This window comes from Topomyia yanbarensis, chromosome 2 (genome assembly GCF_030247195.1).
Source record: "Topomyia yanbarensis strain Yona2022 chromosome 2, ASM3024719v1, whole genome shotgun sequence".
Lineage (NCBI taxonomy): Eukaryota > Metazoa > Arthropoda > Insecta > Diptera > Culicidae > Topomyia > Topomyia yanbarensis.
In genome coordinates this window covers 193,317,311-193,335,378 of record NC_080671.1, presented here as the reverse complement: position 1 = coordinate 193,335,378, position 18,068 = coordinate 193,317,311, and the positions used below count along the sequence as shown (strand labels likewise).

The following is an 18,068-nucleotide window of genomic DNA, read 5'->3' as shown; positions in this document are numbered from 1 at the left end:
TAACATCAGTGCTCTCGAATGGCTTTTTAGCTTCTCCTTCTAATGATTGCAGTAAGTACTGGAGCTTGACAACTGCGGGAATCTCAGCATTAACGTGTATCATCGATTGGAACGTGTCTCGGTAGGTCATCCAACGGGAAAAGTCACCATTAAATTTTGGGAGATCAATCTTCGGTAGACGTAAGTGATGATTTGCAGCAGGTGGTACGGTATTGGAATTTGCAGAACTGTTGAGTGCTAACTCATGAGCATCAACAGAACGTTTCGACAGAAGAAACGCTTTGGCAACACAATATCGTTCTTCGAAATCTATACGTTCCATGAAGCGGGCGTCCAACGATTCTTGTTTTTCATTTTTCTCTATTTCGGCCTGAGCCTCCAAGAAATTTTGATATGCGCGGTCCAGAACATCGATGCGCACTGAGATCTGGACCTGGTCTCGATCATCTACGTACTCGTTGATAAATTTCTCCACCAACTCACACGTGACATAACAACCTTTGCGTTGTATAACTCTTCCGACTACAATTTTCTCGCCTTTGGACATTCTGATTAAGTACTGGGTCGAAAAACAAACACGACGCAGATGCAACACTTGTCACAAACCTCACCGATGATTCAACTGGCTTTCATGAACGGAAGATTATATTTTGACCACTTGCTTCGCGATTTATCCAAACGTGCATTCACTCACCGCAATTATATCTCATGAATCATCTCAACACTAGCACGTTTTACTGCCTAATCGACTGGAGCACATCACACACAGATAATTTGCGTTATCTTCTACACTTTGCCGCTTCGCACTAGGGAACGTTGCTGTTCAACTATCACACGTACTTGTTGCACAGAAAGATGCCGTCTTTTATCATAGGAGCACCGTTCAGTTTTGTCCCAAAGCAATGCAGTGTAACAATCAATCTGTTTATCGATTGATACGCCAAATACACACTCACAACTCTGACTCAGGATATCCTTGGCATCCGGCTCGAAGGACCAAATGATCGCGCTGGATCTTAATATTGCCGGTTTCCCAAAGGTTTTTCTTAGTGCCTATAGCTTGCAGCGAATCAGAGCTATGGTTCACTTGGGCAACAAAGTATTTACACAGGTGTCAACACTTTTCGCGGATTTTACAGCACCTTCACCACTCTATAAGCTACATGGATCGAGAAACTGATAGCGGGATCACGGGTCTTCGGAGAGAAAGATATATACACTATTTCGGTATCGAACTAATCTGCCGGTTTCGCGGTTGTTGCCTTTTGCTTGCTTCCCGTTGGATTCTTTATTAGTACTGATTTTGCTTACATTACTAGGATACACAATGATACTTTACATTTAGATTAGGGTGACTCAAAACATACGATTTAAAAATACACTCAAGAATTAGGACAAAATACATTTAGGTTGAATTCAGAAAATTTAAAGAATTTGGCGCAAACACTAACTTTTCATAGAAGAGATATAGAATATCGAAATGTTCGGAAGAATTATTGCAAAATGCTTGTTTTACAACTTTGTGGAGGGCACCTACTCTCTTGGCGAACTCTATGCAGTATAATGTGGAACTAAAATGTTCTATCCAACGCATGACACGTATGACTATAACTCATCTGAACATATTATTGAGCTACAAGAACAATAAAGTAGCTGGCAAAGATGGTATCGTAGCAGAACTCATCAAGTTGGGCCCGGAAAAGTTGGCCACTTGTCTGCACAGGTTAGTAGTCAGGATCTGGGAAACCGAACAGCTACCGGAGGAGTGGAAAGAAGGAGTGATCTGCCCCATTCACAAGAAAGGCGACCATTTGGAGTGTGAGAACTTCCGAGCGATCACCATTTTGAATGCCGCCTACAAAGTGCTATCCCAGATCATCTTCCGTCGTATATCACCTAAAGTAAATGAGTTCGTGGGAAGTTATCAAGCCGGCTTCATCGATGGCCGGTCGACAACGGACCAGATCTTCACCGTACGACAAATCCTCCAGAAATGCCGTGAATACCAGGTCCCAACGCATCAACTGTTCATCGACTTCAAGGCGGCATACGACAGTATCGATCGCGTAGAGCTATGGAAAATCATGGACGAAAACAGCTTTCCCGGAAAGCTGACTCGACTGACGGTGGACGGTGTACAAAACAGCTTAAGGATTTCGGGTGAACTTTCCAGTCCATTCGAATCTCGACGGGGACTGAGACAAGGTGATGGACTCTTGTGTCTACTATTCAACATCGCTCTGGAAGGTGTGATGCGACGAACAGGGCTCAATAGCCGGAGCCGATCTTCACGAAATCCGGCCAATTTGTATGCTTCGCGGATGACATGGACATTATCGCCCGAACATTTGGAACGGTGACAGACCTGTACATCCGCCTGAAACGCGAAGCAGCGAAGGTCGAGCTGGTGGTAAATGCGTCCCAAACAAAGTATATGCTGGTAGGGATCCGGCTAGGAAACAGCGTTACGATTGACGGGGATACCTTCGAGGTAGTGGAGGATTTCGTCTACCTAGGATCCTTATTAACGGCTGATAATAACGTGAGCCGTGAAATTCGAAGACGCATCATTAGTGGAAGTCTGACCTACTATGGGCTCCAGAAGAAACTGCGGTCAAGAAAGATTCACCCCTGCACCAAATGCACAAAACGCTTATAAGACCGGTGGTTCTCTACGGGCACCAGACTTGGACCATGCTCGAGGAGGACCTGCAAGCGCTAGGAGTTTTCGAACGACGGGTGCTAAGGACGATCTTCGGCGGTGTGCAGGAGAACGGTGTGTGGCGGCGAAGGATGAACCACGAGCTCGTTGCACTCTATGGCGAACCCAGTATCCCAGGCGGCCAAAGCTGGAAGGTTACGGTGGGCAGGGCATGTTGCAAGAATACCGGACAACAATCCTGCAAAGATGGTGTTCGCTAATGATCCGGTTGGCACAAGAAGGCGAGGAGCGCAGAGAGCACGATGGGTGGACCAGATGGAACGTGATTTGGCGAGTGTTGGACGTAACCGACGTTGGAGAGCTGCAGCTACAAATCGAGTATTGTGGAGGAAAATTGTTGATTCAGTGTTATTATGAAATTGACGTTGAACTAAATAAATGAATGAATATTATTGAGCTAAACCTAGGGCGGTGGTCAGCTATTTTCGTCCGCGTCCCTTATCACCTATTTTGTAAGGTGATTCATCAACAGTGCTATCTTCGAAAATGAACTACCTTGGTTATTCAACTAATTTTTTGGATCTTGTTTTATTGAAAATAATTATATTATTATTATTCATTATATTCAGAATTGCATGTTCTTTGATTTGATGGCATTACAAAGGAACACGTATCCGCCGGTTGATGCCAATCTAGCTGACATCTCTTAGGACTGAGCAAACTAATTTATTTGTTTGTTTAGTGTTTATTTGATCAAATAGGGTACTACTCCACTGGGCATTTAATGTGCGTGAGGAATACGCATGGTATTGTCTGAGTGAAAAAAAAAATTGAATAGGAATGGGATAGTTTCTCGAGAAGAATCAAGCCAGCTACCAATTCGCAGCAGTTATATCAGCACGAAGAACATACGTTTTATTGTCATATTCATTGGCTCACTTTTAAGCCAACGAATCAATTAAATTAAATCAATAATTTATGGTCCATTTTATATTGTCGACAACACTCCCGGCAGCCGGCTGTCCGGAGTTCAAGTTATTTTCGATGAAACAAACTCTCGATAAACGGTTATCCAGAGGTAAAACACCTTCGCATCGCGAACATTTACGTATCCTAGTCAATAAACTATTCAAACTTCTTATGCACGAAAATAAATTCTCAGTCGCATCGCTTGCTTGAGGCGAATCCTGACTAACAACACACCCACTACCCAATCCGTGGTACTTATGGGAGTGTCACTGAGTCGGTGCCTTCCGTTAAGTAAGTACCACATCAACACTTCCTTTCTCATACCCCAAGCTACGGTAAAGATGGTCGTGACTCGCTTGGACTGGATCAATTGTTATTCCCAAACAATGCTCCTCAAGTAGTCTGGCTGGAAGTGAGAGTCTTCAGTCTGCAATCTACGAATTAAACCGTGCTTACGCAACGCAATATTATTGAGCTAAACCTAGCGATTATTTCACAAAAATGTTTGGTTTGTGCGAATCGAGTACTGATACACAACCATGCACTGCTAGGTCCCATGTAAAACAGATTCAGACATCACTCGGTTAAAAGTTTAATAACTTATTTTAACGAAGCCGGATTCACTAGAACTTTTCTCTTCGGCAAAGTTGTAGACAATTGCTCAACAATTATCTTTCTTATTTTCACTTACAGTGATAATACGATGCATACAGTGCCACCTAGCGACGAAAATGCGAGCTAATGAGTTTTCTCCATGTCAATTGTCGAAAAATCCTATACAAACCTCAGGCACGTTGGTCCGGTAGCTAGACTTGCCCGATTCGCTTCAAATTTGGAGCACGTACTCCTGGCAAGACTAGGAATCGACCAGCCGATAGATGTCATTTTTTCCTGTCACTCTAGTGACCACTTGGTGAGGACCATTGGTTTAATCATTTACTGTCACGCAATCAATTAGTCCACTTTTTCTCGAGTACTAGCAGCAATACTAATCGGTCAATACAAGCAAGTAGCTAACGCCGGATCTTATAAGCGTAATTTGCTATTGTGGGCCTATCACACTGAGAGGAAATACTAACAGCATACTGGGGTAACTTACTCGAAAAGCTGACCGAATTATTTACTACTGTTCTATACGTTATTTTGCATTTACATGTCATGAAATTTTTAAATAAATTGTGACTATTTGTAGAGACTGTTTTCTATTACCAGCTTTAGAACGAAAAATGGGTGTATATTCTTAATGATATTAGACAGTGTGTCAAGAAGTTAAGACACCGTTATTAGTTATAATTGTAATGGTACACGACGTAGAAAATATTGAAGAATATATAATGAATATGTACTAGGGTAAAGTGCCTATTTTCACCATACTAAGCAAGGTGCCTCACTAATTCATTAATTTCTTGGCCTACAATCAATGGAATGCAAAAAAATTGACATCAACAGCTTTGCTTCGTTGTTAAGAACCAATATAATAACACAAATGCGCTGAAAACAGTGAAATTCTCGTGTTTGAGCGCAACGAAAACTCGAATCGAGTCTCCCTATTGTTGCGCTACCATCTGACTCAATGCGTTGAACAAAGATGGCAGACACTGCTCTAACCAACGGTTTTAAATGGGTAACTGGCAAAAAACTCGAGTGTAATAACTATCGAGGTACAACGATCCTCAATAACGCCTTCATGAGCCCCATGTACATACAAAAGTGGTTCTCAAAAAAAAAAAACGATCAACGGCGGACCTTGCGACAAATTCTGGATAAATTTCGGGAATACAACTTGCGGACTCACCACCCGTTTGTGAATTTGTATGCGCCGTACGATTCAGTGAAACGAAACGAACTGTGGCAGATGATGCTTAAACATGCTTTTTGACAAAAGTGATTAAGCTGATTCATAGGACGCTGGATGGATTAAAATCATGCTTAACGAAGAGACATCCGACTCGTTTGTAACATTAGATGGATTGAAGTAGCATGATGCACTCTCTAATATATTGTTGAATAAAGCGCTCGAAGGCTTCGCTGACGACATCGCTATCATTGACATTGATCTCGGAGCAGCGGAAGAGATATTTTTGCCTGCGAGAATCGGACTGACTATAAATTATGACAAGACAAAGTACGTGGTAGCTGGTGGAGAACGAGGCAGTCCGAACGGTGTTGGTTCCGAGGAGCAAACCGATGAGTACCAGTTCGTCGACGAATTCATATATCTCGGCACACTAGTGACATGTGAAAACGATGTTAGCCGCGTAGCAAAAAGGCGTGTTGAGGCTCCGAAGAGGACTTTCTGTTATTTTACGTAGTGAGGTAAATGCCTGTAGCCTACAGACGCGCACAGAACGTTCTCTATACAAATCACTGATGCTTCCTGTCTGTCCCAGTCTCTGTATGGCCATAAGCATTAAAGGAAGCAGGCTATGGAGTGTCCAGTGTGTTTGGGAGAAGAATGTGTAACATATGTTAATATTGGAAGGCTGATAAAACATGACATACTACATTGGGTTGGACATGTGGTGCGAATGCCGAAGTAGACACTAAAGTTATTCGCAGCAGAGTGTTTGGAAGAGGTCGCCGACTTCAGGGCAGCCCTCGCAGTGGCTGAATAGTCGATCAGCCAAGCTAAGCTTCCGGCTGACAGCATCTGAATTGCCGGATATTTCATTTAACTCCTGTCATCAGATTCTGTACACTACAACCGACCACAAAACTAACGCATTGATGACTACTGAAGAACCGCGAAGGCGCTATTGGACAATGCGCACTGCCAACATGTCGCACGCTAAATCCAATCACCCTGTTACTATTCTTTTTTATTTATTCGCTGTAAATATAACAAATCAAGGGCTCCGATAACACTTCACCTACGCATGTCGAATAACCGAATTGAAAACAAATCTCTTGATGCATTTTTCCTAATTTATTCGAATAACTGTTGAACAATGGTGATTTTTCCCATTCGTTTATTTGACATGACTCGATGTGTGAGCTCAACGGCCACTGTGCTACGGAATGTCGTTCATTTATGAATAATGTTGAGAGAGGAAAAACGCCGTCTCGTGATATTTTATTCTTGAATGTACTATCATGAATAAAATATCACATATTTGTGATTAAATGAGCTTCTTCACGATTTGTGGGCTTGTTTTTGCTTTTGGTGATGCTTTATTCTCGAGCTTACTGTCCCATTTTACCACACCCACCAGTTAGAATAAGTTAGGACGAAAAATAAATTTATGCCGAATAAATACTAATATTTTCTATCTTCCACTTCCAGTTTGATCTTGTGTGCGAGTACGACATCTACCCCACCTTGGGATTGGTTGCACTCAACACGGGTGGACCCGTGGGAGTGTACCTTTTCGGACTGCTCAACGATCGCGCCGGTCGACGGATATCGTACTTCTCTTGCCTGGCTACCCTACTGTTGGGAAGTTTTATCACCGCCGCCAGCACAGATTTTGGCATGTGGGCATTCAGCCGAGTTATCGTGGGTCTCACAATCCCTGCAGTTTATCAAATCCCATTTATCATAGCACTGGAGTTGGTAGGACCGGGTTATCGGTCGTTCGTCACTGTGATGACCTGCACGTTCTATACCTTTGGCCTGATGATGCTGTCCGGGGTCACATACCTGATTAGGGATTGGGTACAATTGACTCTGTGCACTTCGGTTCCGTTCCTGGTATATTTTTTGTATTTGATCGTAATGCCGGAGTCGCCTAGGTGGCTGCTTATGAAGGGAAAACTGGAGGAAGCGTTGAAAATTCTTGAAAAAATGGCGAAAGTCAATGGCAAACAGTTTCCGGCTGCATTTAAGAACAAACTCGAGGAACGGGTTTTGATGGAGAAAAGTAGGACCGTTAAAAAGGAGGAAGTTTCGATCGGGGCGTTTGATCTTTGCCGGACGCCAAACATGAGACTGAAAACAATACTGATCACGTTGAATTGGTTCGTCAACGAGACAGTTTATCTAGGGTTAAGCTATTACGGCCCTTCGCTGGGAGAGAATCAGTATTTGAGCTTTTTTCTATCGTCACTGGTGGAGATTCCTAGCTATGTGATATGTTGGATCGCTATGGATCGCTGGGGCCGACGGTGGCCAATGTGTATGCTGATGATCTTGGGGTAATACACGTCGACGCTTCTGTAATAATAATTATGATGTGATGGTTGATGATGTTATTATATTTCAGAGGAATAAGTTGCGTTGCCACAGTGGTACTACCCGAAGATGCTGTAACAGAAACGTTGATTCTGTATCTTCTTTCAAAATCGATGATATCGGCGTCATTTCTTATTATTTATCCCTTTGCCGGAGAGCTGTATCCTACACAGGTGCGTGGAGTAGGAATAGGAACTTCCAGTTATATTGGAGGTCTGGGATTGATTGTGATACCGTTCATCACTTATTTGGTAAGTACTTCGTTTCAAATGTGGGATTGATATAAATGTTGTAGTAAAATAAGCTGGGAAAAGTATTATGGAGTAACTTGAAAGTGCATTACTGTGCCATATTACCAACATCAGTTTCCTTTCAAACATTTACAAAAAAAACGAACCGAGATTTCGGTATCAACAGCCGAACAGGGTCTGTAAAAGGTTGCTAAATTTGGACGGTCTGATGAATGGTACCTTAAATGTGGTGTCATATCGTGACATGTGATAGTAATTCGGCTCTGTTCCGCGTTCGTCTTCAAAATCTTTGCATTTTCCCCCATCTGGTTGTTCAGTAGGTAGCCACATCAGAGAAATTCATTTGATAGTCGTACGCATTCATAAAACGTATAGATTATCAGTTCATTTTTGCCTTTTTCATATAAGGAAGGCTATGCAATCACTCTGAAATTCGACATTTAAAGCAAGGCTCGGAGTGTCGAGTGCCTTATACCACTAGATTCAGTTTGTCGATATCTTAAAATGTCTGTATGTTTTATAGTATGGTTAAATAGCTGCAAAAGTGCATTGGGGCTAGGCGGGACTCACTTTTGTGTCTAACCACTACTAACAGTCCTTCTTCTTCTTCCTTCCTCTTGTCCCACGAGACTACATCGAAGCGTTATATCGTGAGGAGGCTGATTCGGTCTGGAGACAAAATGATACATTAGACATTAGAGCCGTTTACCTCCGAACACTTATTCGGCTAATCGCAGTGGTAAACTTCTGTGTTAACCATTTGGCTCCCGTGTCTGTGAACCATTTAGTTCCTGTTTTCGCGAGCCATCTCAATGAGCCATTTATTTCTCGGCGGAATTACACCCTACACCGAAGCCCGTTGCGTGAGTCATTTAGCTCCCAGTTTTGTCGCTATCTACTCGGATAGTCCATAAATCCTACTCAAAGGGCCAACCAGTACTTGGCGAGATCGGTTCGGCAATATCGCATGGAGCGTAGCTTCTGGTTCGCTGCTTCCGGTTCGCTGAAAACTCGATGACCCACCGCTGGCGCTTCACTCGACCAACTTGATCTTGTCCCTGACGGTTAAACTAGTCTGTTCACATGCTTCGGTCCGGCGATTCCAGATGGTTCGTGGTACCCAGTACACTGGCGCCTCAAGCAAAGCAGTGGTTCCTCTCACAGCCTTCCCTTTAGTCTAATCGTCGTTACTTTGAAAGTTCAAGTCGATGATATATTCTCCGACCGCGATTTTTGTCTGTTGCTGTCTTTCGGCTGCTAGTCATCACCAACTCTGTTTTATGATGAGCAATCGTCTCCGTGTCGAGTGTCTCCACCTCTTCTAGTGATTGTCCGATTACTTGGAACACCACATCATCCGCGAAACCGAAAATCGTTACATCTCTGAGAAGGTTCAGCTTCAATGCTCCATCGTACACTGCGTTCCACTGCGTCGACCCGAGGAACGTCAGTCGTAGTTGTGATTCTCCTTCGTCTGTCTCGTAGATCAGTATTCGGTACTGAAAGTAGCTCTATAATATCCTGCAGAGTTACTCATGCTGTACAGCGAATGGGCGATTGCTTCCCAGCTAGTACTATTGAAGCATTCTTCACGTCTAAGGTAACCACCACACAATAGTGATATCCTTATCTCTGCTGTCTCCACAGCTCCCACAACCATTCGGATGGAATTCACTGTAGACCTGCCTATAAGGAAGCCGAATTGCATGACATGCCGTTCTCACGGTCCGCGTACTAGCTGGTTCAGAATTACTCTATCTAACATTACCAAGGGATATATTGACTACGCCGAAAAATTTTCATGTTTTCCCGGCATCGGAAGCAACATCAGCTTTTGTCGTTTCCAGTTATCCAGTTTCAGTTATTCTGTCGGTGTCTCCTCGAGAATACGCGTTGGCTTTGTGACAAAGCTCTTCAATGCAGGCTTTCTTGTTCAGCTTGACTGCTTTGTTGAGAGCGGTTCTTGCAGCTCGTTTCCCTCTTTCGGTGTCATTACGAATCCTCTGGATATTTTTTTTATTTTTAATATATTTGACACGGTTCAATGCGATCTTTTGTGTCTTTACAATATGTAAAATAGAAAAAAAAATTGTTGCAACGTGTTCGTCGGGTCTTGTTGACGCATCTTACTGCTGCGTATTGAGATCGTCTTCCTTGCTGGTGAAATATTAGGTGCGTTGTCTGCCGCACTTTAGGGGTCATTCGGTCCGTCTGCTTTCGCGTGAATGCTTGGTCCGCTGTCGTTGGTTTACCAACCGGTTGTGGTTTAGCATACGATGATTGTATACCGGTTTTGGTCGCATCAGGTGGAATTTCCTTAGAAGTCTCTGCGTAAGGTTTCCCGTGGTGTAGCGGCTGATCACAGTATTGACATGTAGGAATCTTTCCTGGGTACGAGAATAGTGTTTGTTGAGAATATTCAACACCATGAGGTGATTTGCATGTGAAAGTCAAGTAATAGGAAATATGTATTGTCGGACGCATTCTCACCACATGAACGCCGTTGCGGAGTCTTGGGAAGAAGTTCCTCCAAGTATCTTCCTTAACACTATTTTGTAAAATTAAAGTTGACTGTACCCAAATCGTTTCCCAAAATTGCCCCAAAACACATATGGTTCTTAGAAGGAGGTAAAAAGAGGTGCACTCACCTTAATGATGTTGGCCGTCGTCATCATGTGACCCCGGGAATTGCTTGAGAGCTGCCTATTCCAGACCACCGTCACTGGTTTATTTATCCTAAGCGAATTAGTCATTCCTCACAAATACACAGCGCTCTTCCGCGACTAGATGGTTCGCCGATACAACATATTCGATCCGACAAATTTCACAATAACCGCTCTGGTGCCGCAAATGAATCTGCTGCTTTGCCGTTGCATTGGTAGTGGCGGTTGTTTTTCCCACCGTTTTCCACCCGCGCTGTGGTTGCTTTCCCGAGCAGTCTGAACAATTGAGATCTGTAATGCTGTCTTCTTTGCAGATCCGAATCCGCTGTACAGGTTTCGATCGCCTTGTTCGGAAACTTGATCACGTACTCGGTGGACCAAACCGGTGTTGTTAATAGATGATATATTTTGTTTTTGTGTTGTTAATAGATTATAGATGTTAATAGATGATATATTTTGCATTGAGTTTAGTATTCTGTATTATGACGTGTTGATTTACTAACGCCCGTTCTATAGATTCTGCGAAATATCCATACATTATACAGTATAAAAATGTAGGAAAACTGAAAAACCCTAAAAGTCCGGATTCTTATACTTCGTTTACATATACTACATAACATGGCGAATCTAATCATGCTGAGTTTTGGTTCACAAAGTTTCACAATTTTGAAAAATTTTGTTATGAAAAAGAGTATTTTTTAAAGAAAAATCGATTTATAAACCGATACACATATCATACATCATTGGAGTCTTCAGAAAAGTTATGTGTTTCGACGATATCTAAAACTTTATAGAATATACGAATGTAGAAAAAATTAAGTTGTAGAAGGGAGAGTTGAAAAACTGATTTTAAGGTGCAACGTACATATCTTTTAAGGAAAAATATATAGATGGCAGATATGTTCATCAAAATTGTTCAAAATAAATTGTTCTACAAGATTCCGCGCAAAAAATTTTTTTTGGTGGCCGAGCCAAAATTTTTTTTTTTAACTGACACTTGCACCTTAAGAAAAATTAAGGTGCTTATCCTTAAAGATGTAGAATGTAGTCCTAGGAAACTTTCCTGAAGACATCAAAGTATGAAAACATCTGTGAAACTCAGGAAAGACTTTTGACCGTCTTTTTGCCTTTCTCAATAGAAAGGTATTGCAATTGCTCTGAAAACCGACTTTTTAACGGAGGCCCGGAGGGCCGAGTGACATATACCATTCGATTCAGTTCGTCGAGTTCGGCAAATGTCTGTGTGTGTATGTATGTGTGTATGTATGTATGTGTGTGTGTATGTGTGTGTGTATGTGACCAAAAATGTCACTCATTTTTCTCGGAGATGGCTGAACCGATTTTGACAAACTTAGTCTCAAATGAAAGGTGCAACATTCCCATAGGCTGCTATTGAATTTCTAATGGATCCGACTTCCGGTTCCGGATTTACAGGGTGATAAGTACGAACACGCAGAAAATGTCGATTTTAATAAATTCTGCAATGAATGTATAAAGGTGAAAATTTTTCCAAAATATGACCACAACTGCTTCGATTTGTAGTATTAGGTCACTAACATCCATTCAAAGTCTATTTGGCCACATTGGCCACCATCCTCGGTTCCGGAAGCCCCGGCGGAAGTATCTAAATTCAGAATAACAGTCACATCGGTTTCTCGGAGATGGCTAGACCGATTCGACTAAACTTGGCCTCAAATGAAAGGTGTTGCGTCCCCGTAAATGGCTATTTAATTTCATCCCGATACGACTTCCGGTTCCGGAGTTACAGGTTGTGGCGTGCGATCACATAGCAAATTGTGATTCAAACCGATACTCCGATGAAAGCAAAAAAGGTAAAAATTTCGCTAAAATGTCTCTCAAACAACTTAAATTTGCTGTTCTAGGTCACCGACGGCCAACCAAACTTTCGTTGACTACATTGACCACCATAAACGGTTCCGGAAGTGCCCGGGAAAAGCGGCCATCTTTCAAAATTTACGAACTCACATCAGTTTCCCGGAAATGGTTGGGCCGATTTTCACAAACTTAGTCCCAAATGATAGCTATAATATCCCCATAGATGTCTATAAAATTTCGTACGGATCGCTTATATGGTTCCGGAAATATAGACTAAACCGTCCGGTCACATATGAAATTCCCATATAAGCCGGAATTAAATTTTTTTTTTCAAAGGGGGGACCTCATGAAATTTCAGAAATCGAATTCGTATTTTTGATGCCAAACATCTTTAAAATGCATGAAACGTCGAGATTTTATGTTATCTCGAAAAATTTTTTTTTATAAAAATCGACTTTTTGGGACTTTGCCGATTTTGCACCTTTTTGCCTTTCTCAATAGAAAGGTATTGCAATTGCTCTGAAAACCGACTTTTTAACGGAGGCCCGGAGGGCCGAGTGACATATACCATTCGATTCAGTTCGTCGAGTTCGGCAAATGTCTGTGTGTGTGCATGTATGTGTGTGTGTATGTATGTGTGTGTGTATGTGCGTCTGTGTGTGTGTACGCGAACACAATCTCACTCACTTTTCTCAGAGATGGATGAACCTATTTTTACAAACTTAGTCCCAAATGAAAGGTGCAACGTTCCCATAGGCTGCTATTGAATTTATAATGGATCCGACTTCCGGTTCCGGAATTACAGGGTGATAAGTACGAACACGCAGAAAATGTCGATTTTAATAAATTCTGCAATGAATGTATAAAGGTGAAAAGTTTTCCAAAATATGACCACAACTGCTTCGATTTGTAGTATTAGGTCACTAACATCCATTCAAAGTCTATTTGGCCACATTGGCCACCATCCTCGGTTCCGGAAGCCCCGGCGGAAGTATCTAAATTCAGAATAACAGTCACATCGGTTTCTCGGAGATGGCTAGACCGATTCGACTAAACTTGGTCTCAAATGAAAGGTATTGCGTCCCCGTAAATGGCTATTTAATTTCATCCCGATCCGACTTCCGGTTCCGGAGTTGCAGGTTGTGGCGTGCGATCACATAGCAAATTGTGATTCAAACCGATACTCCGATGAAAGCAAAAAAGGTAAAAATTTCGCTAAAATGTCTCTCAAACAACTTAAATTTGCTGTTCTAGGTCACCGACGGCCAACCAAACTTTCGTTGACTACATTAACCACCATAGACGGTTCCGGAAGTGCCCGGGAAAAGCGGCCATCTTTCATAACTAGCAAACTCATATCAGTTTCTCGGAAATGGTTGGGTCGATTTTCACAAACTTAGTCCCAAATGATAGCTATATTATCCCCACAGATGTCTATAGAATTTCGCACGGATCGCTTGTATGGTTCCGGAAATATAGACTGAACGGTCCGGTCACACATGAAATTCCCATATAAGCCTGAACTCATATTTTTTTTCAAAGGGGGGACCCCATGAAATTTCAGAAATCGAATTCGTATTTTTGATGCCAAACATCTTTAAAATGCATGAAACGTCGAGATTTTATGTTATCTCGAAAAACATTTTTTTTTATAAAAATCGACTTTTTGGGACTTTGCCGATTTCGCACCTTTTTGCCTTTCTCAATAGAAAGGTATTGCAATTGCTCTGAAAACCGACTTTTTAACGGAGGCCCGGAGGGCCGAGTGACATATACCATTCGATTCAGTTCGTCGAGTTCGGCAAATGTCTGTGTGTGTGTATGTATGTGTGTATGTATGTATGTGTGTGTGTATGTGTGTGTGTATGTGACCAAAAATGTCACTCATTTTTCTCAGAGATGGCTGAACCGATTTTGACAAACTTAGTCTCAAATGAAAGGTGCAACGTTCTCATAGGCTGCTATTGAATTTCTAATGGATCCGACTTCCGGTTCCGGAATTACAGGGTGATAAGTACGAACACGCAGAAAATGTCGATTTTAATAAATTCTGCAATGAATGTATAAAGGTGAAAAGTTTTCCAAAATATGACCACAACTGCTTCGATTTGTAGTATTAGGTCACTAACATCCATTCAAAGTCTATTTGGCCACATTGGCCACCATCCTCGGTTCCGGAAGCCCCGGCGGAAGTATCTAAATTCAGAATAACAGTCACATCGGTTTCTCGGAGATGGCTAGACCGATTCGACTAAACTTGGCCTCAAATGAAAGGTATTGCGTTCCCGTAAATGGCTATTTAATTTCATCCCGATCCGACTTCCGGTTCCGGAGTTACAGGTTGTGGCGTGCGATCACATAGCAAATTGTGATTCAAACCGATACTCCGATGAAAGCAAAAAAGGTAAAAATTTCGCTAAAATGTCTCTCAAACAACTTAAATTTGCTGTTCTAGGTCACCGACGGCCAACCAAACTTTCGTTGACTACATTAACCACCATAGACGGTTCCGGAAGTGCCCGGGAAAAGCGGCCATCTTTCAAAATTTACGAACTCACATCAGTTTCCCGGAAATGGTTGGGCCAATTTTCACAAACTTAGTCCCAAATGATAGCTATAATATCCCCATAGATGTCTATAAAATTTCGTACGGATCGCTTATATGGTTCCGGAAATATAGACTAAACCGTCCGGTCACATATGAAATTCCCATATAAGCCGGAACTCAAATTTTTTTTCAAAGGGGGGACCTCATGAAATTTCAGAAATCGAATTCGTATTTTTGATGCCAAACATCTTTAAAATGCATGAAACGTCGAGATTTTATGTTATCTCGAAAAAATTTTTTTTTATGAAAATCGACTTTTTGGGACTGCCGATTTCGCACCTTTTTGCCTTTCTCATATAAAGAAAGGCTATGCAATCACTGTAAAAATCGACTTTTTAATCGAGGCCCGGAGGGCCGAGTTTCATACACCATTCGATTCAGTTCGTCGAGATCGGCAAATGTCTGTGTGTGTGTATGTATGTGTGTGTGTGTATGTGTGTGTGTATGTGTGTGTGTGTCATTTAAACTCACACAATTTTCTCAGAGATGGCTGAACCGATTTTCGCAAACTTAGTTTCATCTGAAAGGTATAACGCTCCCATAAGCTGCTATTGAATTTTTAGTTGATCGGACTTCCGGTTCCGGAGTTACGGGTTGAAGAGTGCGGTAACACAGCAAATTCCCATATAAACTGGTACCACCATGATGTTCAAATGATGTAAAACATATTAAAATTGATGTAACATTACTCTAGTTTGCAGGTCTGGATCACTAATGATCAATCAAAGTAGCTTTGACCACATTGGCCACCTATGACGGTTCATGACGCCCCCGGGGAACCCGCCAAGTTCCTAAGCTAATATCACACCCATTCCCCAACGAATTCTCTACCGATTTTTACAAACTTGATTTCAAATGAAAGATACAGTAATGCCATTGACTGCTGCTGAATTTCATTCGGTTCTGACTCTTGCTTCCGGAGTTACAGGGGTGTTAGTAAGGATACACTGGAATTTCCCATATAAATCGGTACAATCGTAATACCTCAGAGGCTAGAAACTATTGAAATGGTCACCAAATTACTTCTAACCGCAGATCTAGATCACTGATTGCCAATCAAACATTCTTTGAATATATTGTCCACTATCGACGATTCCGGAAGTCCGGAATTCCGCGCATATTCCACAATTAAAGTCACATCGGTTCATCGGTGATGACTGAACCGATTTTCTCAAACCAAGTCTCAAATGGAAGGCAAAATATGCAGTTGAGTATTGCGTCGCCGCCCTTCCCCCCCCCCCCCCGCCTTGCCCTTACACATCCCTCCTTCATCACTCCCCTCCTCTTGGACCACCCTCACGCCCGCATTTCTTTCATCCATCCCGTATACCGAAATAAGATGAAGGATTTCTGACGCATCCTCCACTCCCACTCTACTAACCCCCCATTCCCTACACGTTCAAACCCATTCCACCAACCTTTCCAAATTATAATCACATGAAGATAACATTGAAGTCATGCTTATTAAGCTAATTAAATATTATTCTTTTGCCTTTCTCATATAGAAAGGTTATGCAATTGCTTCAAAAACCGATTTTCTAACCGAGGCCCGGAGGGCCGAGTCTCATATAACATTCGACTCAGTTCGCCGAGATCGCAAAATATCTGTGTGTATGTATGTGTATGTATGTATGTATGTATGTATGTATGTATGTATGTATGTATGTATGTATGTATGTATGTATGTATGTATGTATGTATGTATGTATGTATGTATGTATGTATGTATGTATGTATGTATGTATGTATGTATGTACGTATGTATGTATGTATGTATGTATGTATGTATGTATGTATGTATGTGTGTATGTATGTATGTATGTATGTATGTATGTATGTATGTATGTATGTATGTATGTATGTATGTATGTATGTATGTATGTATGTATGTATGTATGTATGTATGTATGTATGTATGTATGTATGTATGTATTTATGTATGTATGTATGTATGTATGTATGTATGTATGTATGTATGTATGTATGTATGTATGTATGTATGTATGTATGTATGTATGTATGTATGTATGTATGTATGTATGTATGTATGTATGTATGTATGTATGTATGTATGTATGTATGTATGTATGTATGTATGTATGTATGTATGTATGTATGTATGTATGTATGTATGTATGTATGTATGTATGTATGTATGTATGTATGTATGTATGTATGTATGTATGTATGTATGTATGTATGTATGTATGTATGTATGTATGTATGTATGTATGTATGTGTGTATGTATGTATGTATGTATGTATGTATGTATGTATGTATGTATGTATGTATGTATGTATGTATGTATGTATGTATGTATGTATGTATGTATGTATGTATGTATGTATGTATGTATGTATGTATGTATGTATGTATGTATGTATGTATGTATGTATGTATGTATGTATGTATGTATGTATGTATGTATGTATGTATGTATGTATGTATGTATGTATGTATGTATGTATGTATGTATGTTTTTTTTTTTTTTTTTTTTGAGAGCAGTAAAAAAATTTTCAGAAAAACCCTGAGTGAGGAAAAATGTACAAAAACCCCATTGTCAGGGAACGGGTTTGGGCTGCCATCACCCGACCCGCTAAAAACCACTGCTCTTGCCCAGAACCTGATTCCTCCCCGGCACTACCTTACGGCATTACTTCGGGAGGGGTTTTTATGTGCATAGCACGCACTCTAATTCAACTACTTCCTAGTTCGTTTCTTCCGTAGGGTTACAGCCCCACTCCTCTACACACCACCAATTCTCTACCATCCACACAGACTGGCAAGCTCTGCATGGCAGTCGGAAAGCTGGCTGTGAGTCGAGGCTTAGTACTCCTCCCCTACGAGTACAGTCTGAGCGGCAAACTTCTGACTGTCTAATTCACTGAGCCCTGCGGCTCGCTTGTG

General features: G+C 41.5%; 1 protein-coding gene across 2 annotated transcripts in view; it reads left to right on the top strand.

Annotated features, from left to right (window-relative positions):
• LOC131682533 (carcinine transporter) overlaps positions 1 to 18,068 on the top strand; it is a 63,123-nt gene that overhangs the window by 30,084 nt on the left and 14,971 nt on the right. For both annotated transcript variants that reach the window (XM_058964076.1, XM_058964075.1), the window contains exons 4-5: positions 6,915 to 7,765; positions 7,834 to 8,053. In XM_058964076.1, coding sequence (XP_058820059.1) covers positions 6,915 to 7,765; positions 7,834 to 8,053 — 1,071 coding nt within the window. The remainder of the gene's footprint in view (positions 1 to 6,914; positions 7,766 to 7,833; positions 8,054 to 18,068) is intronic.